The following is a 26,997-nucleotide window of genomic DNA, read 5'->3' as shown; positions in this document are numbered from 1 at the left end:
AGCCCCGCCGCCTCAGGCCCCCCCGCCGCCCCGCTCGCGGCCGGCCGCTGCCATGGCGGCGGGGCTTTGGGCGCTGCTGCTGCTACCGCTGGCGGCCGCCGTCTACGAGGACCAAGTGGGCAAGTTCGACTGGTGAGTGCTGGGGGAAAGCGGGGGGGTCCCTGCAGCGCCGGGTCCTCCTGCTGCCAGCAGGGCCTGGGGCCTGCCCCCGCCTGCTGCTCGGGCCTGCCCCGCCTCACCCCCGCGCCCCTTCTCTCGCCCAGGAGGCAGCAGTACGTGGGGAAGCTCAAGTTCGCCTCCTTGGAGGCCTCGCAGGGTGCGAAGAAGGTCATCGTGGCCACCGAGAAGAACGTCGTGGCTGCCCTGAACTCCAGGAGTGGCGAAATCCGTGAGTGAGGCGGCCTTTTGTCGCGCTGGAGCTAACGTGTCAATGGGGTTGCACTGTGTTTTCGGACTGGAGGATTAATGCTGGTGATACGGCTTTGTCAGGCTGAGAGGATGCAGCAGCCAGTGCAAAAGCTGTTGCTTGGGGCAGGCAGGCTGCATAAACTTACTGCTCTAACAGCCTAAATTTAAAAATAATAAAATAAATGTCTTTGGTTCTCACTTAACTCTGTTTCTTCCAGTGTGGCGCCACGTAGATAAGGGAACCCCTGAAGGAGCAATAGATGCAATGCTGATCCATGGACAGGGTAAGGGTAAGATGCAGATGGTGTGCTGGGGCTAGCAGTTCTCCTTGCACGTGGGATCTCAGCCACGTGTTAGACCACAAGTTGAACTTGACAGAACTCATTGTCTTGTTGATCCACAGTGGATAAAAGTTCTGCACTCATCTTCTCTTTGTTTCCCGGACAGATGCCATCACTGTGTCCAATGCTGGACGTATCCTGCGTTCTTGGGAGACCAACATTGGAGGGTTGAACTGGGAGACGTCACTGGACACTGGCAGGTAGGCTTTCATGTTTGTACTGTCTTTTTCTCTTTGTAATGCTGGATTAAGAAGGAAGAAAAGGGTTATTGACCTTGTCTGGACTTGGGGTATGGAGAAAGATAAGTTAAATTTGAAGTTTCCAAAATAACATTTGGGTGAATCCTTCATGAATACGTGAACTTTGTAGTTAAACCTAATTTTGTTTCTATTTCTTAGCAAATCAGTAAGAGAGAAAGATACAAATTTTTTCATGGGTAAATTTTCTCATTATAATATATAACATGTTAAGCATGCATCTGGTTTGGAGTGTTTGAATTCCAGCCTAATGGTCTCTGTTGAGATCAGCAAGGATAGATAAAGTGAGCTATAAATTGTACTTCGAGACTGATGTTAAATGTTTGAAGAAAGTTGGTTGTTGGTTTTTTCCCTAGAAGAAAGTAATTTTCTAACTGATTGTCTCTGACCTGTGCTTAGTTTCCAGGTGGCTAGTCTGGTGGGGCTACAGGACACGGTGAAATATGTGGCAGTCCTGAAGAAGGCAGCCATCTCTCTTCACTACCTTTCCAATGGGCACCAAAAATGGGTGGAATACTTACCAGAAAGGTAAGAACATGTTTTAAGCAGAAGCATAAACTTCTGGCAGGGAGCCTGTTGCCTTGGAGAGGAGAGGATGTTGTACTTGCCTTACACTTTTGAAAACATCTAAAAGCAGTAATGTGACACAACGATGCTTCATGGTTACTGCCTCTCTTGCAGTGAGAGTACTCAGTACCAGTTGTTGTATTCCCATGGGACTGGAGTGATCCATGTGCTTGGAATTGTTCCCCAGAGCCACGTGAACATTTTAACATTCAGTGTAGAAGATGGAGAAATTACAAAACAGGTAATGCTCGGTTATGCATCCAAAATACTGAACTTGATATTAACGAAAGTACTTCCAACTATATGGACTGAGGCATGCTGTAGTACAGATAAACTTCCCTTTCACTGTGGCATTGCCTACAGGCCAGTAAATGGATTTTGCTGCTGAATGCCCTGAGAACAAAACTGAATTAGACTTGCAGCTGTTAATCAAAACCATCCTGGAAATCTCGGGCTGATACATAGGGTCATGGGTAAAAGTAATTCTCACTTAAATTCTTGTTGTGTCCAGGTTGATTCTTGGAAGATTATGTTCTATTGACAATTTCATCTCTCTGTTTATATCTCACTTGGCAGAGCAGAGTAGCGGCCCCGTGGCTGAAGAGCTTAAATGGCGTGTGCAGCGTGGTGGGGGAGGCAGTGCTGGTGTGCATGGACATGGACACACACTCGCTCTATGTTTGCTCCTTGGGGATGGAACAGGAGATGAAGCAGATTCCACTGCAGGTGAGAAGTGCTGAAAAAGCACTGTATGTAATCCATTATCCAACTGGTTTGATGCCTGACAATGTAGAGGGTTCTCCTGTTGGTAAACCACAGATGGATTGACGAGGTGGGGGGGGATCGTGATTCATAAATTGAGGGAGGGGAGAGAAAACTTTTTGGCTGTCTAATCATTCCTTCTGGATTGATGTCTGCAGAGCTTTGCTCTCATAGGGGCCTAGGCCTCCTTACTTCTTTGTTTATTGTGACATGGGGAATTCATTTCAGTGAAGAAAGAGTTCTCATGTACGCATATGCTCGTCTCCTTTTCACAGTCACTTGACCTGGAGTTTGCTGATGGCTTCCAGCCCAGGATATTGGCCACTCAACCCAGTGTAATCAGTGCTTCGCGGACTCAGTTCTTCCTGCAGCTGTCTCCGAGCCACTTCTCTCTGCTGCAGTACAAACACGGGCTGCTCAGCCACCTTCGAGACTTCCAGCAGGTAACCAAGATGAACGTATGCAAGCGAGACGGCCAACTATGGCTTAAAATTCTTTAAAACAAACGCACGCTTCCCTACTGAGCGTTCTGAATGTACTGCTGAGCTTCTCAATTCAATTGTGCTCTTGGATGCGAGACTTTTGATTTCATTTACACCAGCTGCTGAAGTGTTTCCAGGGGTCGGTGTAGGTATGCTTTGTTGCCAACAGCTGTCAGCATTGGGGTAGTTTCCTGGTTTTGATGTGGTTAGAGAGATGCGTGTCTAAGTGGCCAGTAGTGCAGCAGCGCTTTTGTTCGGCCAGCTGCGAGGTTTAGCAAACGAGCTTTAAGAAGCTTGGTAACGCTGGGCATAATGGTTCAAAAGCCTACAGCAGGGCAACTGTTTCCTGTCTTCATGAGAAGTATTTTCAGTCTTGTAAGAGATATTTTTTTTATTATTTAGTGAAACAATGAAATTTAAAATTTGCCTGTGAAAGGTCATCTGTTTTTAATTTTGGTAGGGCTTAATTTGCTGTACAGGTAGTTTTTGGTGGGGTTTGGGGGTTTTCTTGTTTGGTTTATGATATCCTGCTATTTTTTTTTTCTTTTCAGGCAGCTCTGGTGAGTTTTGCAACAACTGGGGAGAAAACTGTGGCTGCTGTCCTGACCTGCAGGAGTGAACTGGTTAGCACAATTTGCCTCTACTATGTAACCAGCACAGCTCTAGCGTGGATGTGCATTGGGGGTGGGTTCCACAGTGTTTTCCCTTATGGGTAGTAACTTAAGGAAGAGGAAGATTTAATTAGCTTCTTAGACATATGAAGACAACAGTAATGCAAGCAGGTCTTGATTATATCCAGCTAAGGCTGTCTGTGGCTTGGTGAAGCATGCTGTCCTGTGTGCAGCCTGTTTGTGATACACTTGGTGGGTATCTAGCCCAGGAATGGGCTCCTCTGATCTGTAGAGGATTTCAGTTCTTAGGGATACTGAACTCAGCAAGGTTTTGTTTTTATCAGAAATAGAACAGGACTGTTTCCTGCCTGTTATCAGAGTCAAGCTGAGACTTGCCAGGCACTCAAAAACCTAATTTATTTATTTTTTGTACTGTTACTGGGGCCTGCAGCCGTGTTACCCCTTTTCATCCTCATTTCAGAAACCTGGAAGTTCTGATGGCCTTCATGCTGGAAGTACTCTGGAGAGTTCCCGGAAGCAGGTATAAAGTGTGCTTGTTCTCAAGAACAGTAGAAGTTCTTGACAGTCCATTTTATTCCTTTGCATGCAGGAACAGAAGGAAAAAGGTGTTACACCATCTTTTTGGAGACTGCTGTTTTGTAGAAGCTCCATACATGTAATCTAAAAGTATTTTTAAGCAACAGTTCTTGCTGAGTATGAATATGAATCCTTCCGCACAATTTGGTGCAGCATGTATGTTTAATTTGGTTGGTTTCTGCCTATTGTTATAGGAATCCTTAACCTGTTCCAATCAAACCTACAATATTAATCTCTACCTGGTGGAAACTGGACAAAGATTGTTGGATACTACAATTACCTTTAACCTGGACCAGGGCGGTGCCAAGCCGCAGCAGGTGAGCAAGGAGAGATTATTCCTGTGGTTTATGAGGCTTGCAGTGCCCTCCCTGCCTGGATTTGGCAGCATGGGTTGACCCCTTCAGACAAGGAGAAAAACATTCTGCAGATGCACTGGATTACTGAATACAGTCACACTGTTTGCTGTTGTTTCACCTGACAGTTCTGTTTTCTCCAAGGAGATGATGTGTTCATTAACCTCACTGTTTTACTGGCTCTTTTTTCCAGCTATATGTCCAAGTTTTCCTGAAGAAGGATGACTCTGTGGGCTATCGAGCCTTGGTGCAAACAGAAGACCACATGCTAATGTTCCTCCAGCAGCCAGGTATCTGGGACAAACTGCTAGCTTACTCCATTTTTAACAGTCGTTGTAGGACGAGAAGAAAACTCTTAAGTCCAAAATGATTATATTTTATCATTGCTTTCTTTGGAAACTGACAAAATGAATTTTAACTGTTCTAAGTCCCGTGAAAGATATTGGAGACTTTTTTACCCTCACAAGACATCTCGTCTGAGAAAACAGTTCTGCCGTGTTCGTTGTGTAGGCAGAGCCTTTGAATTTCATGGGTTTTCTGTAGGTTTCAAAACTCCTTTTGTGGGATGCAAGTCTTGAGTCCTGTTGTAGTTCTCCCTCAGAGTTTCTTCAGAAGAGATCCTCATGGCAAAAATAATTTGCAGAAAAGGTTGAAAGTTCATTTTGGTGACATGATTTTTCTAGGGTTGAAAAGGTGTTCATGCTGAGTATTTCTTATTTCAAACAGACTTAATGACTGTAACCCTTTTAAAACACCGGATTGCTTTTGCTGATCCTGTGATATTTTTTTGTTCCAAAAGTGGCTCCAGTTGCTTAAAGTATTAGTCTTTTTATGAAATAGCTAACTGCATGTTATTAGTTAGATATGTGCTATTTTGCATTTCATTAAGAACAGTTATTTGCATTTGAAGGGTCCACTGCAAGACACTCCTATATTTAGTGAATCTATTCCTAGATATTAAGTTGATTTTTCCAATGCTCCTATTTCTTTCTAGGAAAAGTAGTATGGAGTAGAGAGGAGTCATTAGCAGAAGTGGTAAGCTTGGAGATGGTGGATCTGCCTCTGACAGGTGCACAGGCTGAGCTGGAGGGAGAGTTTGGAAAGAAAGCAGGTAAGCCATAAATTTAACAGAATTATCTTTGTGAGTTTGTTTCTCTTCCTGAATAAATTTATTTATTGTTTTCTTTTTCTTCTGAGGTGAGAGTTAGGGTTCAGATTTGTACTGATGGCAACTAAAATGAGCATAAATAAACCCATTTTTGTCTAAACTTTTCAAGTCCAGTGCCAAAGGCAGATGACATGAGTGTATTACATTGTTATATTAAAAAAAGCCAGCAGCAGTGGTAGTAGGGATTTTGGTTCTCCTAAATGTTTCCCTTTGACGTTTTCTGGAAGACTCGTTTGCAATAGCTTTTGGTTTTGCTTTGTTTTGTCTTTTTCTTGCTGTCCTGGATGCAGCCATTCAAGGTAACCTCAGACTGCATGCAGTGTCTCGTACTTCTGACTAATGCTTCCCAGTGGAACTTGATCTCTCTGCTTGCTTTCCTCAGTGGTGAAATCTAGTTAAGTCTGGTGTTTTGTTTATTTCAAGAAGATAAATATAAACCCTGATTGGGCAGAATTAAGTATTTTTTTACTTCAAGGGCTTCTCTTTCTCAGAGTAATGAGTGCAGAGGGACATGGGTAAGCTTTAGGTGGGCACTTGCTGTGAGTGTAGCTTTGAGAGAGACGGAATGCAAGGGAAGAGATTATGCATTGTGCAGTTTGCTTTCAGTCGATGAGGGTCTTTTGGAATGAGCTGTACCAATGTGAAGTGGGGAAGGGTTTGAAAATGCCAGAGCCCATCATAAGAATGGCAACTATAACTCTGCTGTTGTGCTGTGGGAGGCAGAGGCAAAGAATTATCATAGGGTCACGCATGGCAGCATTTATTCTGCTGGCTGAGACCATAATTTCAGTTACAGGGTGGGACATTTTTTCCCTCTTGCTGTCACTGTTGGTCTTATGTGCAGATGGTCTGCTGGGGATGTTTCTGAAGCGGCTGTCCTCCCAGCTTATCCTGCTGCAAGCCTGGACTGCTCATCTGTGGAAAATGTTCTATGATGCCAGGAAACCCCGGAGCCAGATTAAAAATGAGATTAACATTGACAATTTGGCCAGAGATGAATTCAACCTCCAAAAAATGATGGTGATGGTCACCGCTTCGGGAAAGGTGAGAAAGCCAGGGTAGGAATCTTGTTTCAGGCACATTGTTGTGAGAAGATGCACAGAATATTTTGTGGTAGCTTTGGAGGGGAACTGACACTCTTCTTTCTTTGTCATATCCTGAAGAAAGATGCAGTGCTTGAATGTGAGAGATGTGTTGTTCTAAACTTTGGCTTTACTGTGTCTCTTTGCTCAGCTTTTTGGTATTGAAAGCAGTTCTGGCACCATCCTGTGGAAGCAGTATCTCAGAAATGTGAGGCCAGGTTCCTCCTTTAAGCTGATGGTCCAAAGAACAACAGCCCATTTCCCACACCCTCCACAGTGTACCTTGCTTGTTAAGGACAAGGTGAGTCCCTTTCCTCTATCCCCCTCCTCTATTCAAGGGAGGAGGAGACACTGTTTTGTGCAGAGGCTGCTTCAGCAGGTGGCAGAGAAGGTTTAGTTAAAGCCACGAATACTGTGTTATGCCGTGGCTTGGTTTTGATGGAGAAATGTGGGACGGGGTATATGCGGTGTCCAAACAGCACAGCTGAATCCAGGGTATGAATAGTTGACATGGGCAAGTAACAGGTAGGAAACCAGCCCTTTTTTCCACCTTAGAAAAAGGTTTACATCTTGTTTGTTTTTTAGGAAACCAAAATGAGCTTTCTGTATGTCTTTAACCCCATCTTTGGGAAGAGAAGTCAAGTGGCTCCCCCTGTTTTGAAGCGTCCAATTCTTCAGACTCTCCTTCTGCCTATTATGGATCAAGACTATGCCAAAGTACTACTCTTGATTGATGATGAGTACAAGGTAAATTGCTTTTCTTGGAGGCAGTTTTCTTCATGTTTTGGGTAATTATTCTCCTCCCTTCTGGAGCAAGATTAAAAAAAACCCCAACATTGAGTCATATTTCACACAAAACTATGAGGTTATTGTGGTAAGACAGACCTCATCCTAGTGAACGTGTTTGAAATAATCTTTCATGTTGGTTTGGTTTTTTTTTTCACCATTTGCCTATCAGTTGTTTAACCTGTGTTTTGATTCTCTTCCAGGTTACGGCTTTCCCAGCAACTAAAAATGTGCTTCGCCAGTTAGAAGAAATAGCCCATTCTATCTTTTTTTATCTAGTTGATGCTGAGCAGGGAAAACTCTCTGGATTCAGGCTGAAAAAGGTATGTAAGACTTATTACAGTCTTAGTCATCACTTTCCTAAATATTCTTTGGACAATGGTAGGTCTCTTTATTTGGGAGTTTTGTTCAGAATAGAAACAGTTCAGCTTCAAAATGTGCCTAAGAAACTTTTAAAATTCAAAAGCAAACAAAGTTGCTCTACATCTTACTAGTGGAGATGGTGGCTTTTAAGGACAAGATAAAATCTAGTCATGCTCTTTTCTTGCAGGATCTGACAACAGAGGAGAGTTGGGAGGTGATCATACCCACTGAAGTACAGAGGATAGTGACTGTGAAAGGGAAGAGGTCCAACGAGCACGTACACTCCCAGGGCCGTGTGATGGGAGACCGCAGTGTTCTCTATAAGGTGCCGTTGGTACTTTTTGTTGGTGCATCATCTTATGGGAAGATCTCAGCTTGATTTCTAGGTGTATGTTGAGATTAACTGCCCTGTGATGTGATTTTTTTTTTTTCCTATATATGCATCAGTGTCCATAACCCTCCGCAGAAGATGCTAATTTTGGTGGAGATTTCTTTTATAAAATTTTTTCAGGCAGCATTTAAGTCAGTCAAACATATGATGATGGGAAAATAGCTGCTTGGTTTCTTCAGGTGATTTGTTCTAATAAGATATTTTATAATATGCCTAATCCCAGATGACATGTGCTTGGTTTCTTCAGGTGATTTGTGTTAATAAGATACTTCATAATATATCTAATCCCAGATGACATGTGGATAAACAAGGTGCCAGTGGCACTAAAGTGGGTGTCTCAGTTGTGTTTTCTGTTTCTCTAGTCCTTGAATCCAAACCTGCTTGCTGTGGTGACAGAGAGCACAGATACGCATCATGAGCGCACTTTCATTGGAATCTATCTGATTGATGGAGTCACAGGCAGGATCATCCACTCGTCAGTGCAAAAGAAAGCGAAAGGACCTGTCCATATTGTTCATTCAGAGAACTGGGTCGTGGTAAGAAGTTATTCTTACCTTGTTCTTGACATTTGGGAGTTAGGGGAAGTTGCTGAAGCTATAAGGAGAAGACATTTTGACCGTTCTCTGTGATGTCCTGCTACCTCTATTACTGACTGTTGGCCTCGTAATCCTAAAACTCTTCTCTCATTTCAGTACCAGTACTGGAACACAAAAGCACGTCGGAACGAGTTCACTGTGCTGGAGCTGTATGAGGGAACGGAGCAATATAACGCCACAGCCTTCAGCTCCCTTGACCGCCCGATTTTACCTCAGGTTCTCCAGCAGTCTTATATCTTCCCATCTGCTATCAGTGCCATGGAGGCCACCATCACAGAGCGTGGCATCACCAGCCGTCACTTGCTCAGTAAGTACATGCTACTCTGTTCTGAATGTGTTTATGCTACCTGTGCAAAGTGAGTTTCGCACTGAAAACCAAACAAAATGCAGTTTGCTGCCAAAAATCATGCCTGTGGACTGCCCTAGGCTCCTAGCAAGGGCAAAGATAAGCACCAAGAGAGCATTTATGTTAGCTGTTAGAAAATACTGTCAGAAATAGCTGGGTTTAAGATGCATTTCTTTTAATGCAGTTGGGCTTCCCTCTGGGGCCATCCTTTCCCTTCCAAAGGCTCTGCTGGATCCCCGCCGCCCAGAGATCCCTACGGAGCAAAGCAGGTAAGGAAAGCATGGTATCTGCTGTTCCTGGGTAACTTTGAAGAGGGATGGATTTTGTGTCTAAGAGTGTGAAGCAGAAAAACTTGTCCTGAACAGATTCAGGGCAATTCTTGCATGAAATTGGATAGCAGGTTGCCCATGGGCCAGCAGTGTGCCCAGGTGGCCAAGATGGCCAATGGCACCCTGGGGTACATGAGGAGGAGTGTGGCCAGCAGGGTGAGGGAGGTGGTCCTCCCTCACCCCCTGGTGAGGCCACATCAGAAGTGCTGGGTCCAGGTCTGGGCTCCCCCGTTCAAGAGGGACAGGGAACCACTGGAGAGGGTCCGGCGGAGGCTACGAGGATGAGGAGGGGACTGGAGCATCTCCCTGAGGAGGAAAGGCTGCGAGAGCTGGGCTGTTCAGCCTGGAGAAGAGAAGGCTGAGAGAGGATCTTGACCAGTGTCTACAAATCTCTTGAGAGCGAGCACCAAGGGGCCGGAGCCGGGCTCTTTTCAGTGGTGCAGCCAGGGGCAGCGGGCACAAACTGCAGCACAGGAGGCTCCGTCTGGATGTGAGGAAAAACTTCTGTACTGTGAGGGTGAGGGAGCGCTGGGATGAGCTGCCCAGAGAGGTTCAGAACCTGGCTGGACATGAGACTGTGCAACCTGCTGTAGGAGAACCTGCTTCAGCAGGGGCTTGGGCTGGATGATCTCCAGGGGGCCCTTCCAGTCCTGCCCGTGCAGTGATTCTGTGAAATTAAGCGAGGTTGCTTTATTCCCAGTCTGTTGATGGAACACATTCATCTGTAATACAGCAGGTCTTAGGGTTAGCAAACCAGCCTGTTGTCTGTGCTCTTCAGAAGTAGCAGTCAGAGTAACTGTCTGAGGTTTTTAGAATTACACTTAACTTTTAAAACTTTAGAAGTCTAAAAGGAGGCTGCTGCAGTGTAGTCTGAGCCAGCCGGCATTTGATTTTCAGCTTGCTGGAAAAATGAATCTGCACTGGGAAAAGCTGCTAAATTTGCTGTTTCAGGTCAGCTTGTGATAATCAGGCTAGGAAGTTCAGGTGATGTCCTCCATGTGCTGTTTTGTTGGGTTTTGATTTCTCTTTAAATGCCTTTCAGAGAAGAGAACCTGATTCCATACTCCCCTGATGTGCAGATCCATGCCGAGAGGTTTATCAACTACAATCAAACCATATCCCGAATGAGAGGGATTTATACAGCCCCCTCCGGCCTGGAATCTACTTGTTTGGTGAGTACAGGGTGGAGGCTTCAATGCAGAGCTGTGGAGTTTGTGGGTAGAGCAGCATGGTATTGTAGCCTGTGGCAGGGAGGCATATAACCTCTGATACTGTGGCTGCTCATTGCTTAAATGTTTCTTGTTTTAATCAGAGCTATAGAGCTAAGTCAATCATTCTTGATGTATCTAGTTTTATGCTCAAATGCTGCATTACCAGCTCGTGATCTCGTCTCATTAGGTTGTTGCGTACGGCCTGGATATCTACCAGACCCGAGTGTACCCATCAAAGCAGTTTGATGTGCTGAAAGATGACTATGACTACGTGCTGATAAGCAGTGTCCTCTTCGGGCTGGTTTTTGCCACTATGATCACCAAGAGACTTGCCCAGGTGAAGCTGCTGAACCGTGCCTGGCGGTAGAGCTGAGGGTGAAGGGAAGGCTGAGCCTGGAGAAGGCATCTGAGATTTGGGCTGGCTGAAGATCTGCCACCCCACGTTGCCCCTGGGTTCGGTTAGAAATTCCAGCTTGCGTGAGTGATGGCTGCGAACATCTGTGTTAGTTTTTTGCTGGAAGATATGTGGGAGGAAAAGCTGCTAGCGCAACAGAGTGGTACGCTGCCTGCGTGTCTCCCAGTGAGAAGAGAGACGGAAAAGAGACGTCTGTCTGTTAGGACTAAAAAAGAAATCTTGCAAACCTCCGTTAAAGCCCTAAAATGTGCCGTCACGTCATCTCCCTGATGTTAGTGAAGATAATACTGAGGACGCGTGTCCTCTTGGACCTTGCCTCTTCCTTGGCACTGGCTGGGACTAATGCCTTGGTGAGAGGACTGAGGGATTGTTGGCCGCTGTGAACACGAGTAGACTTGGTAACGTGCAACCTACAGTACGCGAGGCCTGAGAAGAGGAGGAGGCGTTGGGTCATGGCGTTGGGAAGAAGGTTAGAAATGGGGTGGGTGTCGGTGGGAGACAGCCTCATCGGGTCCGTTCAGTTGCAGGGCAGTGGGAGGAATTTGAATGTGAAGTCTCTCCGTGTTCATTTATAATAATGATAACTTTAGTTCCTTCTCTCTTTTTTTTTTTTTTTTTTTTTTTTTTTAATTTCCCTGCGTGTGGTTGATGAGACCGGGGCTGAGGCGCTCTCGTTGCGAAGCCTCACAATAATGGCCGGTTAACTCTGTACGCAGATTTCAATGGTCATCGCCAACTGTGGCAGCGAGCTGCGCCTCGGGGGAGGCCGTGCGGCCGCCGCCGCCCCCCAGCCTGCAGCTGGCCCCAATAAAGCCGTGTGCTGAGGAGCTGCCGTGTGTTCCATCCCTGGGGCCGCGGAGGCCAGGCCCGTCGGTATCGCGCATGCGCGCCGCGGGGCCGGGCGGGGGCCGGCGCATGCGCCGCCAGCAAAGTGCTGACTCATGTACTGCGCAGGCGCCTGGGCCGGGCCCTGCTCTGCCAATCGAGTGGCGGGACGGGCATTGGGTCACTTCCTGTCTCGCGGCGCGTGGGGGGGCACTTCCGGCTCGCCGTCCCCCTCCGCCGCCGCGGCCCCCCCGCCCCCCCGCCCCTTCCCTCGCCCAGCGGAGCGGCAAGATGGCGGCCGGCGGCGGCGCGGGGGCCGCGGCGGAGCCGGGCTGGGAGGTGGCCGTGCGGCCGCTGCTCTCCGCCTCCTATTCGGCCTTCGAGATGAAGGAGCTCCCGCAGCTGCTCGCCTCGGTTATCGAGAGGTGAGGGCTCACCTGGCCGGGCCGGGGGGCGGCCCGAGCCTCGCCTCCCCTTGCCCTCAGCGGCGTTCTCTCAGGGCGGGCGCCCGGCGGCGGGGAGCCCCCCGGGGAGGCAGTGCTGGGGGGGGGCTCCGCCGGTGCGGGGCTGCGGGGGGCAGCCGAGGGGCGTCCCCGCCCGGGGCTGGGTGGGGGACAGCGGCGGGGCTGGGCTGGGGGCCGGGGGCCTGCGCCCTGCTGGGGCTCCCGGCGCCAGAAGGAGCCGCGGGCAGGGAGTTACTCACGGCCAGGCTCTCGCTTTCCCGGGGCCTGGGAGGCTCCCGGGTGGTGCCCTTGGGAGCTAATAAGCGAGGATGAGGGTGCCCGGCCGGCTGCTGGCCTTGGCTGCTGCTCGGCCGCAGCGGAGCACCTCTGACAGTTACCCCGCCGAGAGGCTTCGGGACGCTTCTTGTGGTTTTGCTTTTGATGAAGCGCGTTAGGCTTTTGCAGGCTGTGCGGTGAAAAGTGGTGTCTCACGTCTCCTCTGCTGACAGGCTCCTCGGCGGGGGGGGCCTTTGGGTGCCATTGGCTTCCTTTTAGGTCTCTACCAGTGAAATGCAGGTTGTGTTTTAAGGAGAAATAAAGCTGAAGCAAATCAGGTCTGCCCTTTCTTTAACCAGGAAGATTAGACTCAGAGCACAAGTACTCATTAGAGCCGTTTTATTTAACATAAAGCTTGTTTTATGATCTAAAATGCAAGGTCTAAATGCCATAGCATTGTGCTCAGATGCAGCCCTGAGTTGTTAGGAAACAAAAAATAAATGTTGCAGTGAGGAAGATAATAAAATAAAGCCTTGTGGTATTTCGCTTAATATAGAATGGCTGAGCGTATGAACAGTGGACGCTTCAAATTAGCGTTCTGTGCCTATAGAGGTACAGCAGTGTTTCACCTAGAAAGCCGCACATACTCAATATTTATGTAACTTGGGCAGTTCTTAGGCTAATCTTTCTTTTGGGGACCATTTCAGTTTCGCTTTTCCTTGCGGAGCTCTGCTGTCAGCGGGCTTAAACTTCGTTACTGGAGTGTTTTTGGTAGCAGAATATCACAGAAACACTTAAGTGGATGCGCTTTTGGGAGAGGGCTGTTTCCTCCCGTGGTGAGAACGATGGTTCTGTTTGCCACTTGAGACAGAAGTTTGTTGCCTTTAAGTAGCACTGCCCGAGGTTTGAGTTGTGTGCCTGGTACTGACCACGTTTCAGATGCGGCGAGGTTTAATGTGAGCACAAGGTCTGTGGAGTCTGCAGGACGATATAGTTTATTTCATGCTTTGATATAACACGTGACAGATTGCAGAGGGGGAAAAAAATAGCTAATAATCTGTCTTTAGATTTCTAATCTAAAATGTTTTATCTGTTCAAGTTATTTTTAGAAGATGATTGTTAGCTCTTGTAGCAAGACTGTTGGTTGACACCGTCTGCAAAGTGGTTGGATTTCCCCTTAAATAAATGTGCTGTAATAACAGTGAAATGACTAATGTTATTCTTGTCAAAATAAATTAATAAACTCCTTTTCTTAACAACTCTTATATTTAATTTTTAAGTTTAAGCATAGTCAAATTACTGGAGTTCTCCTGTTAGCCGGTATATTCAAGAATCGATTGACTTTGGCCTTCTATTTGATGTAAGTTACAGAAATGCTGACTTGGAAAGGTGTAACTGAAGTGGAACGGGGTTTCCAAAGTCTGTTACAGTCAAAGGAGGCTGTTTTTTAGGGAAGGGTTTTTAACAGGGGGACAACTCCTGCGTCTGCTACTGTGCCTTTCCAAGGAAGAGGCTGCTTTTGTGCCTGCTGCCTTACATAAAGGGTCTATTTTGGGCCTGGTTAAGATTTGGAAGCAGAACTGAGAAAGGAGGTAGTATTTGTTGCAGACGTGTTTATTTGATATTGTCACGGAGGCTTCTCACTTACCGTGAGTAATGGGTTTCCCCGGGAAGCAAAAGTTACTTAAGCAATAAATCACAGTACAATAGCCCAAAGTTATTATTAAATCTCACTGTAGATGCAAAACAACACTTCAGCACATCACAGATTAAGCTGTTATCTTTTATTTGTTTTTATTTGCAAGAACTTGATGATTGGCTGACAGATGCCTTCCACTTTTCACTACCGTAGCAAGTCCACAACTTGTTTTATTAGAACTCAAGCCTCTTATTGCCCAGTCCAGATGAAATTCCTTATCTTGTTCTGGTTTCTGCACCTTTGTGTTCTTATACCTTGTGGGTGTTGTCATGTGCAGTTTGACCTATACAGCAGCACAGTACTTGAGGAGTGGCCAATTTCTCCTGTACTCTTATTATTCCCAAACTATTCTCATTTGTTTTCTTAAAATACGCTGCGTACACCTACTGCTGCTGATTTATAGTTGGGTATAAAGAGGAAGGTGAACACAATTAAGAGTCTGAATATAAGGGAGCACAAACTTTTTTGTACATGCAGTCTCTGGGCTTGTTACCCATCAGTGCCCTTCTGGCAGGAGGTGGTGGGGTGAAGCCTGCTGGGTGACACCTCGGAACTGAGTCTTGCTACACTGCTGAGGGTCTTCAAGTAAAGCCTGTGTCTTTGTAACAGTTCCTTTGCTATTTCGGCAGCTTTTTCGGTAGACTAAATTAAAAACGGTTCTCAGAACTAGGGTATCAAAGCTGATGAGTATTTCTCTTCGTTTTTCTGGAGAAATTTTGTATTCTCGAGTTTCTCCTGTTTCAGCTATGTCTCCCATTATGACTGGAAATGATGACAGGGTGGAAAAAGGGAAGGTGACCGGGCATAAACTGGGCTTTGTCTGGGTCAGCAGGGAATCGTGTGTCCTCTTCCTCCTCCCACCCTGCCAACGCTGGCATCGTTGCGTGTGGGTGGGTGAGGGGATATTTGGGTCTCTTCTGCCATACTCTGCAGCAGCACTAGATGATCCCAGACATGAGAAATCATGGTTTCAGCTGGGTGTTTGTGCTGTGATGGGCTGATGACCCCTGCATCCCACCTCCTCTCCAGGAATAAACTGTTGCCAGAGGTGGAGAAAGCTGCGCTTTGAGGAGTATATTAAAGTGGTTAGCAAAGTTGAGTTGTGCAATCTGTTCTTCTAGCTTGCTCATTCACATCGTTGACTGAAAATGTGAAAGAAAGCAATTTTAAGTGCTTAATAGCCAGATATCCATGTCCCTTGGTTTTGTCACAGGAAAAGTTAAGGGCAGAACTAGCTATGGGGGCAGAGCTGCGTTTCTGTTCTCAGGGTGGTTGCCTTCAGGTTTCTGTGCAGATGGGATGTGGTGTGACACTTTACTGCAGCCATCTTAACGTATCATTTCCCTGTATAAATAATGTTCTCCGTGGCCTGCGAGCCTCGCTGAGAAACCTCAGAGCCTTTCAGTGCATGGATGTATGCTTTGTTTTACAATTTTTACTTTTGGTTTGAGTTGGTCTTAAATTTTAACTGTCTCGGAGCTTTGCGTGGATTTGCATGCGGGGCAGAACGATGCACATCTCTGAAATGGCAAGTCTCTACCCGTGAGGCTGATTACAGTGGATGTGTTTTTCTCCTCTGAGTGTTGCCTGCCAAAAGTCTTTACTCCCCAGCTTGTTGCAGACGCTGCTTTGTGTATTTGTTGTTATTATGCAATTGCCCGTTTCGATCCTTCTGTTTTGCAGAATTGCACAAACCTCTGTTGACTCTGTGCCTTGACAGAAAGGGAATGCCTGTGCTCCAGTCCTGGCAAATCCTGCCAAGCATTAGGAGAAGAAACTCCAAACTTTACGGGCAGCTGAGTTTAGAATAACTTAAAAATTAACGATCCCTCCAACAGGGAGAGCAATTGTTAAAGAGGCTGACCTGTTGATGTTATAAAGGAGAAATATTTGCAGTATTGGAATTATGTTCCTAATTTTCCTGTGTGGGTAGTGATGCTGATGCTGTGATTTGTCTCCTGCTGGAAGGTTCAGACCTGAGGGCGGGAGAGATGGGACACGAGGGAGGGGACTGTGTTCTCGAAACTTGGATTTGGAAAGAACATGTGATTTTAATGATCTTGTCTTTTATCTGTTGATATAACATATTCTGAGCATTGTGTGGTGCCTCTATTGTGCTGTATACAATTGACGTATCTCCTGTTCTCCTGTTGCAGTGAATCTGAAATCCTGCACCATGACAAACAATATGAGCCTTTTTACTCTTCCTTCGTTGCACTTTCTACGCATTACATCACTACTGTGTGCAGTCTGAGTAAGTGTTCCCCGTCCTTTGCTTCTCTTGCTCTTGAGTTACAACTAGGATATAGTAAAAGTAAACCAGGACTATTGTCCTTTTGGTGTTTGTTTCGAGCCTTCTTTCTGAATTAGACTTCAGGACAGAGCGCGTGAGGCCAGCGTTGTTAGCTTTTATACTGGTGAAATGTCCTTGCAGATGGAAGGGGGAAGCTTGTTGATAGGAGTATTTGGCCACCAAGTACTGGACAGTGTTGACTTTTTGGTTGCTTGCTCATTGGCCTGACTTCATTTAGGGAAAATAATTTTTGGTCAAATGAAGTGTTTAAATCCGTTTTGAGAACTTTTAGATTATTCTTTAGGAGTTGTGTTATGATGTTGGAATTAATGATAGAAACATTGTGACTCAAAATACGCTGTATTATTTTAGCAGACATAATTTAGCAATTTCAGCAAAAAAGCGGGTTTGGTCAACTTGTTTCATGTTCTTTAGTGCTTCTGTCAGTATTCAGTGATGCTGCTGGGGAAGCCATTTTATCTATCTAAATTACCTTGTCTGGGTAGAAAGTATCATCCTTGCTTTACTGACATTTCTTGGATTACATTTTAATGAGTTCAATTTCTGTTGCATAGCAATCTGCTTTATTGAAAGAGTTAAGAACATATTATGCTGAACTGTTTTAAAACTTGTACTGAGTGCAAGCGTCTGCTTTTTTCAGTACCAAGAAACCAATTGCAGTCAGTGGCAGCTGCTTGTAAAGTCCTGATTGAATTCTCACTGCTGCGTCTTGAGAACCCAGATGAAGCATGTGCTGTTTCACAGGTGAGCACAGATATTGACCAAGTGGGTGAGCCTGAATGTGGAAATGGACTTTGGCCTCTAATTCAGAAATATTTCCTCTAATGTTGCATAAAGCAAAATTAATTAAATTCTTAAAACATGTCAGTACAAACTGGTACCTGCTGAATCTTCCCTCTGCATTCTTTTCTCAGAATTCTGGCTTGTGAGCAAGCTGAAATAAAGGTGACCTGAAGCCTTGGTTGATTCTCTTGCAATTTCCTACAGTCTGGTTTTGTATTGAGTTTTTAAAGCTGGATTCTTCCCCAGTTGTATTTCAGTCTTCTGGGAAAGCATAGATCTTAAAAGCTTGAATCTTAAAAGAGGAAAGGCATGTGAGAAGTGTTCACATAAAGCCAGCCCTACCTGAAGCTACATTAAGCCTTAGTGAGTCATAGGAGGGAGAGCTTTTCCAGATGCTTTTCCCTAACAGGCACATGGGACAGTTAGTGACCTGAATTACTGCAGTTAGTAAGCAGTCACAATCTTTGGTATGAGATCAGAGTGGATTTGAGATGTTGCAGTAGCCTTACTAGTTGAAGTTGCAGTACTCTCAATGCAGCTGCTTGCAATAAACTATATGGAGGAATAATTGGAATGAAGAGAGTTTAAATTGTACTTGATGTCTTTTTCCTTGTAGAAACACCTCATTCTGCTGATAAAGGGACTGTGCACAGGCTGCAGCCGCCTCGATCGAACTGAAATCATTACCTTCACAGCAATGATGAAATCAGCCAAGCTGCCTCAGACTGTCAAAACCCTCTCTGATGGTAGGTGTTTTAATTTAGATTACTGCAACACTTGATTACGTGTAGAAAACACTGTGGGTTTGATGTATGAAATGGTGATGTGCTCTTTGCCCTGCAGTAGAGGACCAGAAGGAGCTGGCCTCCCCGGTGAGCCCAGAACTAAGACAGAAAGAAGTACAGATGAACTTCCTCAATCAGCTGACATCAGTCTTTAACCCTAGAGTCTCGTCATCACCATCTAGCACGCCAGAGACACAGGTAAACAAACAGCCCTAGAATAAGGCTGAAAAAAGCAGCCTGAATTTTAGCGTTAATAACATGGGTGCCGGGAAGAACAGAGGGCAGTAAGCAGCAGGTTTTTAATACACGTGTAAGAAACCCTTTTCTTAAGTGTTTAAATCCTACTTGCATGTTGATGAATGGCAAACGACGAGCCGCTGTTTGCAATGTATTGGCAAAAGTAGTTTGTTGCCTAATGGAAGCTCGTGCTCAGTGATATTCGTAGCATTTTTGAGTTCTGCTGCTGATACTCCTCGCCTGCGGCGTTGAGACTTACTGCAACACTGTGTATTTTTAATGCTTCTGTAATATATATAGTATGTGCTTGCTTTTAGGTGGAAGGAGAGAATGAGGATCAAGCTTCCACAGATCAAACCTCTGCAGCGAAGACAAAAAGCATATTCATTGCTCAGAATGTAGCCAGCCTGCAAGAACTTGGTGAGAATCAGCTTTCTGGCCTCAGGGGGGGAAAAAGTGCTCGAGCAAATGTCTCTGCAGTGTAAGGCCTTACAGAATGGGAAGCAACTTTCTGACCTAAAGGATTCACTCATTGCGTGCTGATGCTGCCAAGGGAGGTTGTGGCTGTAAGGTATTTTCTTCATTGCGGAGGAGATGAGCTCAGTATAGTTGTGTGCAGTTGCTGTGTTTTGGGGTGGTAAGTAAGGCAGGCAATGTAAAAAACCTTATGGGATGGATTATTGAGCAGGTGTGAGTTAGACCTGTTGTGCCCTGTAACATGCACACAGAGCGTTGTGACAGCCGTTATGAGTACTGGCTGAAAACTTCACCATCTGGTCTCTGTGTTGTAAACTAGTCTTCATCCTGTTACCTCATCTAGGATGATATTTTGTCACCACATAGAGTAATTAAGTCAATTATTAATGACCGTTACATCTGTTCTGCATAGAAGCTCTCCCACTGAGCAGTAAAAATAACACTACTTTTAAATATTTTGGTAGGTGGCTCTGAAAAACTGCTGAGAGTGTGCCTGAACCTCCCCTATTTTTTGCGATACATAAATCGATTTCAGGATGCAGTGTCGGCCAACTCATTTTTTATTATGCCAGCCACGGTGGCAGATGCCACTGCTGTTCGCAACGGGTAAGTGTCTGTCGCTGCTCTTCGGTAGATGCAGGGTACGGTGACAGAAAATAACTGTGCTGGCTATGCAGTATCAGTTATTATGCTGCTCTTGTGAGCTGTCTGATGTGTACTTTGCATTGCTGAACCTTAACATATGTCGTTACTTACTATAGATTTCATTCGCTGGTAATAGATGTGACCATGGCACTGGATACTCTGTCTCTGCCTGTATTGGAGCCCCTGACTCCCACGCGTCTCCAAGATGTGACTGTTCTTGCTCTCAGCTGTCTCTATGCAGGTGAATGGATTTTCTGTATTTGTTTTGGAACTTTTAAGTTGCTCTTGCTTTTGTTTTGCTTTGTTACCTGAATGTTTGAGGCTCAGCCCACAAGTAACCTTTATTTCTTATGAATTTGAAAGCTATGCAGCATACTGCGTGGTATGGTGACTGGGTTAATAGGAAAGTCGTTACAGTGACGCTGAATTTCTGTTATGTTCTGCAAAGATTCTTGTCGGTGTCTGAGAGAAAGACTGACTGATTCAACATCTTAATAGCCTGTAATTTCTGCTCTTTTTTTTTTTTTACGTTCATAGCGTAATATATTTTTGCAGTGCTTATGGCTTCTACTTAATTGGTTATAGACCCAAATCAACCTTGTTTCCCAGGAGTGGTTTAAATACTCCAGAATCCCCAATGTTTAATTGGTATGGGTAAGATTTTAAAGAGATAATGGCAGTGAAGTATAAAGATTGCCTTGAAAATGGTATTGAATTAAATGGTAAAGCATTTCCTCCTGTAATTGTTCTCATGTGGTTTTGTGGGAAAAAATTTCCTCTTTTGAGAGTAATTCAGGAAAAAAAATTAATCAGTCAGCTGTTACTCTGAGTATTCCCCACTCCCTCAAGTTTACGGGCATGTTTGCTACTGTTTGTTTTAATGTGCTAAGTAGGAGCATTGAGTCCTGAGATTGGCTCTTAATCAGAATGTTACCTCCACTTGTTTTCGATCAGGTGTGAGTGTGGCAACTTGCATGGCCATCCTACATGTAGGTAGCACTCAACAGGTACGAACTGGGTCAACAAGTTCCAAAGAAGAAGATTATGAAAATGATGCTGCTACTATTGTACAGAAATGTGTAAGTAGAGGAGAGAGCGTGTTTATTAGTTTTCATTCTCAGCAAGTGGGGTGCGTAGAATTTGTATTTATTTGGATTGCAATACTTACCTAGTATTTCTAGGTATTAGACTGGCTGATAAAGGAAGTAATGAGGTGGCTAATTGTAGAGGGCAAAACACAATTGTATTTGGAGTTTTTATTTTTATTATTGCCCAGTGGAGCGCTTAAACATCACCATGGTTTTGGATTTATTTGCAGCTTGAAATCTATGAAATGATTGGACAAGCCATCAGCAATTCACGCCGTGCAGGGGGTGAGGTAAGATTTGCATCTCAAGAAGCTTTTTCACTGTTTTTGTGCTGGTGTATTTTGGCATTTAGATTGACATTATTTTCTCTTTTTGGTGCTTTCCCTGCCTTCCCCTTCACTTCTGGCATGATAGCATTATCAGAACTTCCAGCTGCTCGGGGCTTGGTGTTTGCTGAACAGCCTCTTCCTCATCTTGAACCTCAGCCCCACGGCCTTGGCTGATAAGGGGAAGGAGAAAGATCCATTGGCTGCTCTTCGCGTCAGAGACATTATTGCTCGTACTAAGGAGGGCGTTGGGTCTCCCAAACTAGGACCTGGCAAAGGGTATGTAAATACCCCCCTGCAGTACTCACAGTCCGTGTATCTAACCATGCCCAGCAAGCCTCTACTATGGAGTTTTGTTGGTCTCTTGAAATATTATCTCTTTATATTTATAATTTATAATTCAAGTCTTGATTCTTGGAAAGAAGAGAAGTCATCTTCAGTTTAGCCAAGCAGTCATTTCACTCAACATATATATTTTTTTATTTCCCCCTTGAAATTACATTGTGTCTTTTTTGTTTCTGTAGACATCAAGGGTTTGGTGTCCTGTCAGTAGTGCTAGCAAATCATGCTATCAAATTGCTGTCATCCCTCTTTCAAGATCTGCAAGTGGAGGCATTGCACAAGGTGTGTAAGTAGCATGTATGTTCTTGCAAAACATTTTGCCTTCTCCACTGGAAAACACTTTAAATTCTCTTTTCAATGCTGTCCTCCAGGGCTGGGAGAGTGATGGTCCACCAGCAGTGCTGGATATCATGGCTCAGAGCACATCCATCCAGAGAATTCAGCGGCTGATAGACTCTGTGCCACTCACTAATTTGCTGCTGACTTTGCTATCTACTTCCTACAGAAAGGTAGGAACTGCCATACAGCTAGAGAACTTCTGTAGCTGAGCCACTGCTACTAAGTGTCATCTGCCTGGAAAATTCTCACTTTACAAACTGTGACTGTGCTAAGAAGAATTTAGAATTCTTTTAGAAGCTGTTGCTGGTGGTCTCTCCCTTTCCTCTTTTCAGAGATGTAAATTTGACAGACTTGTTCTCATAAAAGTTTTCTGTGAGCTCAGTGGCGTTGGTGAGTTTAGTGAGAAGGTGAAAAGGCTGTATTCCAAATGGATGCTTTTCTGTCGAAGCTGTTACTTGAAGTGTTGCTTACAGGCTTGGAATAGATTATTTGTTTTCAGCCATCCTATGTAATGTTTAATGTAACCTAAGGGGGAGAAGCCTTGAAAACCTGTTAATAAATTAGTTGAGACAAATTTGCTAGAAGAAAACTTAAAATGCTTTTGGAAGTTACTCTTTGTTTTCAAATTCTTATCTTTCGTAATCCTAAAATTTAACTTGTTCTGCTGTTCCTCTAAGGCTTGTGTCTTGCAGCGTCAGAGGAAAGGCTCTATGAGCAGTGACGCAAGTGCCTCCACTGATTCTAATACTTACTATGAGGATGATTTTAGCAGCACTGAGGAGGACAGCAGCCAAGGTAATGGAGTTTGCAGCAAGCAACTTAAGTCAGGATTTTACGCTGTCTTTCAGATTTAGTGGAAACCTGGCTACTGGGCTGTTGCCTTCTTGGGCTGGAATGACATGTAATGCTGAAAATATGAAGTTTGGAAGATCTGTTTGGCAGAAGTAATGCTGACTGTACTCTTTTATGTAAACTGAAGCCTGAGTGGCTGGAATTGAGGCAGTATTTGCTTAAGAGGAGAGTGGAAATAATTTCTTCTTGTAAATTCCTGCTTAGACTTCTGTAGAAGTGCTTGGCCTTGTGATTTGGAAAGGAAGAATGATGATAGCAAACACCTTAACTCTGCTCACTGAAACTCTTTTTCAGGCCTTTTCTAAGCTGAGTGGTTTGTGTAAGGTATTTGCTTATAATAGTATGCTTTTGTTTTTCCTGACGCCTGTGTTAGATGACGACAGTGAACCAATCCTTGGGCAATGGTTTGAAGAGACAATCTCTCCGAGCAAAGAGAAAGTGGCCCCGCCGCCGCCGCCGCCTCCACCACCTCTGGAGAGCTCGCCTAGAGTAAAAAGCCCAAACAAACAGACTGCAGGAGAGAATGGGAATATCCTGGCCAGCCGCAAAGATCCCGAGTTGGTATGGGAAGGTCTTGGGGCTTCATGAAGTAACTGATGTGCTGGAGCGTTGTTTACCTGTTAGTGGCTAGCAGTGTTGACAGACAGCATGATAAATGTTTTTTTAACATTGACAATGTATTTTAAGTACATTGCTATTTGAGCATCAGTGATTGTCTTGACTTTGAAGAAAGATGTTTTCTCTACTCTTCTGTCAGGTGGAATGTCACGGTATTTGTTACTGCCAAGGAGGCAAAGACTGAAGATAGTATCTATTTGGGTTAAACAGGGAGAGGGAAAACGAGGGCAGAACTGACTCGCTGATGGAATGCTTTTAGCTCCAACTCCGTCGGGTAAAGACAAAAATAAATACTGCAGTTGAGAAGTTAGAGATGTGCAACCTTTTCAGAGAATTCTAAAATTGGTCATGATATAGAACAGAGTTCAGCGAGCTGACTTGTGACAAGTAAACCTGTACTCCACTGCTGGGGTGGAGTTACGGGACTTGATTTATTTTGCTCGTGGTTTAGTATATGTTTAACGTGCTTTTGTTGCTTCTGTAGTGTTTCCTCTTTTTCTTTTCAGTTTCTGAGCCTAGCTTCAAACATTTTGAACTTTATCACTACTTCTATGCTGAACTCAAGGAATAACTTCATTCGCAACTACCTGAGTGTGTCTCTTTCGGAGCAACACATGGCTACGCTGGCTAGCATCATCAAAGAAGTGGATAAGGACGGGCTTAAGGGTGAGTGAGCAGAAATTTTCTGTTCGAGAACATAGACTTTAGGATTTCTAGGAGTACATTTTCTTAGTTTCATGTGGAAATTGTAAATGTAGGAGAGCAACAGTAGTCAATTGCTTGATTCCTGTCTTACAGGCACATCAGATGAGGAGTTTGCTGCTGCACTGTATCACTTCAACCATTCCTTAGTGACCTCAGATCTTCAGTCCCCTGCGTTGCAGGTAAGTCTGTGATTGAATGTGTAAATAAAATGAAGAAATGTTGTTGTCTGTTAATGTCTCTTTGTGGATTCTCTGCACTTTGAGCAGTGGGTTGATGATTCCGTTTGGCCCTAGAGTATATTCTTTTGCAAACAGATCTTGGAATATTTTGGATCCAATGAGTTGGATGAGCTTTGCAGTCATCCAGTACTAAATGTCCTGCAGGGCGTAACTTAATGTCTAGAGTTCAAATTAATCCACTGAACTTTGAAGGTGATGAAAGCTGAAAAGGAAATGAGTTTGTTTATTTTGTTTTGGAGGGTTGTCCATGCGTTTTATCGAGAGGCATTCCTGCATATTTGCTTTGCTGTCAGGACTGATGCCAAAAGGCCTTGGAATTCTCTCAGGAGAGGAAAAAAAATAATCCTTTTGCTTTCATGTACTAACTTTGTAGCCTCTAGGTTTCTTTGCTAGGTTGTGGGCTGACCCGACTTAGCACTATAAGTAGAGGTTATAAATCTGCTTACCAATCAGTGAATTCAATCCCTGTACTTTTTGTTGAGTGTTTTGTACTGTATTTGAAATACTTTGGTGGTTTTTTAAGCAGTTGGGCTTTTCAGAAATCTGCCTTTTTACTATATTTGAAAAGAAGCAAGCATTACTGTGATCAAAGCGGTCATCTTCCAAATTCTTAGTTACTGAACGTGGTAGTATAATCTCTCCTGCTGCGATGTTGCAGTAAATGGGTAGAGCTCATTAATGTCATTTTTTCTGCATTGGCATTGAAGTTGAAAGTTTGTTGTGTTTTAGGTGGCAAAGTGGCAGCATAAGTGTCCCTCCATAGCCATGCTGTATATTTCAGATAGAGAAACTGCTGTGTGCACCCTTACGAGCTCTGGGAGCCCTGGTGTTTATTGTCACCTGTATGTTCAGATCATGCTTTTAATTAGAGCACTGGACAGACTTGCCTTTTTTCAAAAAGTCTCTGTTTTGTTGCAGAACACACTCCTCCAGCAGCTGGGAGTTGCCCCTTTTTCTGAAGGTCCATGGCCTCTCTACATCCATCCTCAAAGTTTGTCGGTGCTCTCACGACTTCTCCTGATTTGGCAGCATAAAGCCACTGCCCAGGGAGATCCTGACGTTCCAGAATGCCTTAAAGTTTGGGAAAGGTGAGGTAATTTTATGTTAAGGTGAAAGCCAGTCATATCTTACCTCTAATTTTCTGTCAAGTGAAAATTCTCTGAGACCAGTGTAACAAGCGTGTCTGCGTTCTCTGAGCGGTGATGGTGTGTGATGTTTGGAGGAGCAGAAGGTCAATCCAGTGTTGCTGGAGTCCTTCATCTAAGCGTGTAAATGAAACCTAGATTCAGGATTTAAGTGGGTGGAGGCTGAATTACTTACAATGTCAAAATGCCATTTTTAAAAAGGGAAGGCAAATGTCTTATTTCAGCAGGTTTCTGGTACGATGGTGCCAAGGTTTTTCCTCTCCTCCGTTACCTGAATGTGCAAGTCTGTGATAGGGTTTAGCTGACTGAAAGCTGTAGTGGACAGCCTTTCCAGTGGCAACAGCTTTGCGTCTCTCTTTCTCCCTTCGAATGATTGTTCATATTTTTCATCAAATGTATTTGGTGCTAATGGAGTTTCTGTAGGTTTTACTGTTCGCGTGGTCTCATTCCAGTATGTAAGCAGTGAATAATTTGTGAAATTGACAGTATTAGAAGAACAAACAGAAAAATATAATTATGAAGATCTTTCTCTAAACTCTAGTTAAAGAGGTTTTAAAGAGGCATCTAAGCAAGGAGAAAAGTAAACTTTATAAACTCTCTCTCCTGTTGTCAGGTTTGTTGGCACACTGAAGCAAAATGCCTTGCAGGGGACTCTTCCCAGTGACACAGAAGATCTGAATGTTGAACATCTCCAGCTGCTGCTGCTTATTTTTCACAATTTCTCTGAGAGGGGTCGCAGATCTATCATGATGCTCTGTATCCAGACAATTGTGGAGCTGACAGTGAACATGGATACCCAGCAAGGTTCTGTGCCCCTTATTGTGGCACGCCTGCTCTTGGTCTTCGACTACCTGCTCCATCAGTATTCCAAGGCCCCCATGTACCTATTTGAACAGGTAAGATTTTGCTATCATGTTCTGGATATTTAATTGGTCACCCAGCAGAAGTCTGTAACAAGCAATTATTTGGTGTGTTCTGGTCTCTTCATGGCCTTTTTGTGAGTAAATCGGTTTTGGTGGTGTTAGAAGACCTTGGAGTTACAATGCATGATTAACTACAGCTGCTGATTCCTAGCAGCAGGTTCAGCTTGAGTGTAAATTCCTGGTGTAACTACTGTCCTAATAAATCCTGGTAAGGACAGAACGTATGTCTCGCCTTATCTTTCAAAATCTTGACTATTTGGGTATTTAGGCACTGTTTTGCTAATACCTGGTATACCATGCTTTAGCTTTTCACTGTTGAGGTTTTTGGCACTGTTCTCATTAGTGCGATACTCATGTTTTGTGCATAGCTTTTTCAGTTGTTGGAAGCGTGACTGTTGATTTAAACTGCTCACTCTAGAATAAAAATCACCAGATAGGTTCCAGGGCTTCCCTCAGAGGCTGGGAATGATTTAGCAACAGAGTATTTTATGGTTCTTTACGGTGGTGGTATTCTTCCCCCCTGTCCCTTAATGACGAGGATGTCATGGGTGCTTTTTTGTTTGTTTTAACTTAGGTGCAGTATAATTTGCTGACTCCACCCATTGGCTGGGTGAGTGGATCCCAGGATAGTAGCAGACGAACGTCAGTCCCGCTTTATCATGGATTTAAAGAAGTGGAAGAAAACTGGACCAAACACTGTTCATCAGGTAGGAAAGAAAACCTAAGGAGTTTTTTATTCCAAGATATGCTTTTACAAATAACAGAGAGCCCTGGTGTGGACAGCTTTTCCTACTTTTAATGGGCACAGTTACAACAGGTGAAACTGCATGTAATAATGCAAGACGAGTTTTATTAAATAAAATTACTGTCA

The 26,997-nt window shown here is 44.5% G+C and overlaps 2 protein-coding genes across 9 annotated transcripts in view; both read left to right on the top strand.

Annotated features, from left to right (window-relative positions):
- The first annotated feature begins 2 nt into the window (after positions 1-2).
- On the top strand, positions 3-11,892 carry EMC1 (ER membrane protein complex subunit 1). 4 transcript variants are annotated; one of them, XM_037380595.1, is made up of 24 exons: positions 3-132; positions 264-388; positions 627-692; positions 856-949; positions 1,406-1,534; positions 1,688-1,814; positions 2,150-2,299; positions 2,611-2,778; positions 3,369-3,440; positions 3,910-3,969; positions 4,220-4,342; positions 4,572-4,668; positions 5,373-5,489; positions 5,837-5,845; positions 6,391-6,590; positions 6,780-6,929; positions 7,214-7,375; positions 7,618-7,737; positions 7,965-8,102; positions 8,531-8,704; positions 8,861-9,071; positions 9,295-9,379; positions 10,482-10,611; positions 10,838-11,892. In XM_037380595.1, the coding sequence occupies exons 1-24, from the start codon at positions 53-55 to the stop codon at positions 11,015-11,017; spliced, it is 2,967 nt and encodes a 988-aa protein (XP_037236492.1). In that variant the 5' UTR covers positions 3-52; the 3' UTR covers positions 11,018-11,892. The 4 variants fall into 4 exon arrangements, with proteins under 4 accessions (XP_037236492.1, XP_037236491.1, XP_037236495.1 ...); XM_037380594.1 differs by having other exon boundaries at positions 627-698; XM_037380598.1 differs by lacking the exon at positions 5,837-5,845.
- A 263-nt stretch (positions 11,893-12,155) lies between these two features.
- Positions 12,156-26,997, top strand: part of UBR4 (ubiquitin protein ligase E3 component n-recognin 4) — a 79,261-nt gene continuing 64,419 nt past the window's right edge. For 4 of the 5 annotated variants that reach the window (XM_037380593.1, XM_037380592.1, XM_037380591.1 and 1 more), the window contains exons 1-20: positions 12,157-12,315; positions 16,465-16,562; positions 17,263-17,366; positions 18,022-18,151; positions 18,249-18,388; positions 18,745-18,847; positions 19,369-19,510; positions 19,666-19,790; positions 20,504-20,628; positions 20,868-20,927; positions 21,052-21,242; positions 21,488-21,587; positions 21,677-21,814; positions 22,322-22,439; positions 22,870-23,057; positions 23,621-23,780; positions 23,913-23,998; positions 24,977-25,146; positions 25,817-26,099; positions 26,701-26,833. In XM_037380593.1, coding sequence (XP_037236490.1) covers positions 12,182-12,315; positions 16,465-16,562; positions 17,263-17,366; positions 18,022-18,151; positions 18,249-18,388; positions 18,745-18,847; positions 19,369-19,510; positions 19,666-19,790; positions 20,504-20,628; positions 20,868-20,927; positions 21,052-21,242; positions 21,488-21,587; positions 21,677-21,814; positions 22,322-22,439; positions 22,870-23,057; positions 23,621-23,780; positions 23,913-23,998; positions 24,977-25,146; positions 25,817-26,099; positions 26,701-26,833 — 2,728 coding nt within the window. In that variant the 5' untranslated portion in view covers positions 12,157-12,181. Of the gene's footprint in view, positions 12,316-16,464; positions 16,563-17,262; positions 17,367-18,021; positions 18,152-18,248; positions 18,389-18,744; positions 18,848-19,368; positions 19,511-19,665; positions 19,791-20,503; positions 20,629-20,867; positions 20,928-21,051; positions 21,243-21,487; positions 21,588-21,676; positions 21,815-22,321; positions 22,440-22,869; positions 23,058-23,620; positions 23,781-23,912; positions 23,999-24,976; positions 25,147-25,816; positions 26,100-26,700; positions 26,834-26,997 lie in introns of all 5 variants that reach the window. The other variant, XM_037380589.1, reaches the window with a different exon arrangement.

Source organism: Falco rusticolus, chromosome 3 (genome assembly GCF_015220075.1).
Source record: "Falco rusticolus isolate bFalRus1 chromosome 3, bFalRus1.pri, whole genome shotgun sequence".
NCBI lineage: Eukaryota > Metazoa > Chordata > Aves > Falconiformes > Falconidae > Falco > Falco rusticolus.
This window is presented reverse-complemented; position numbering and strand designations above follow the sequence as displayed.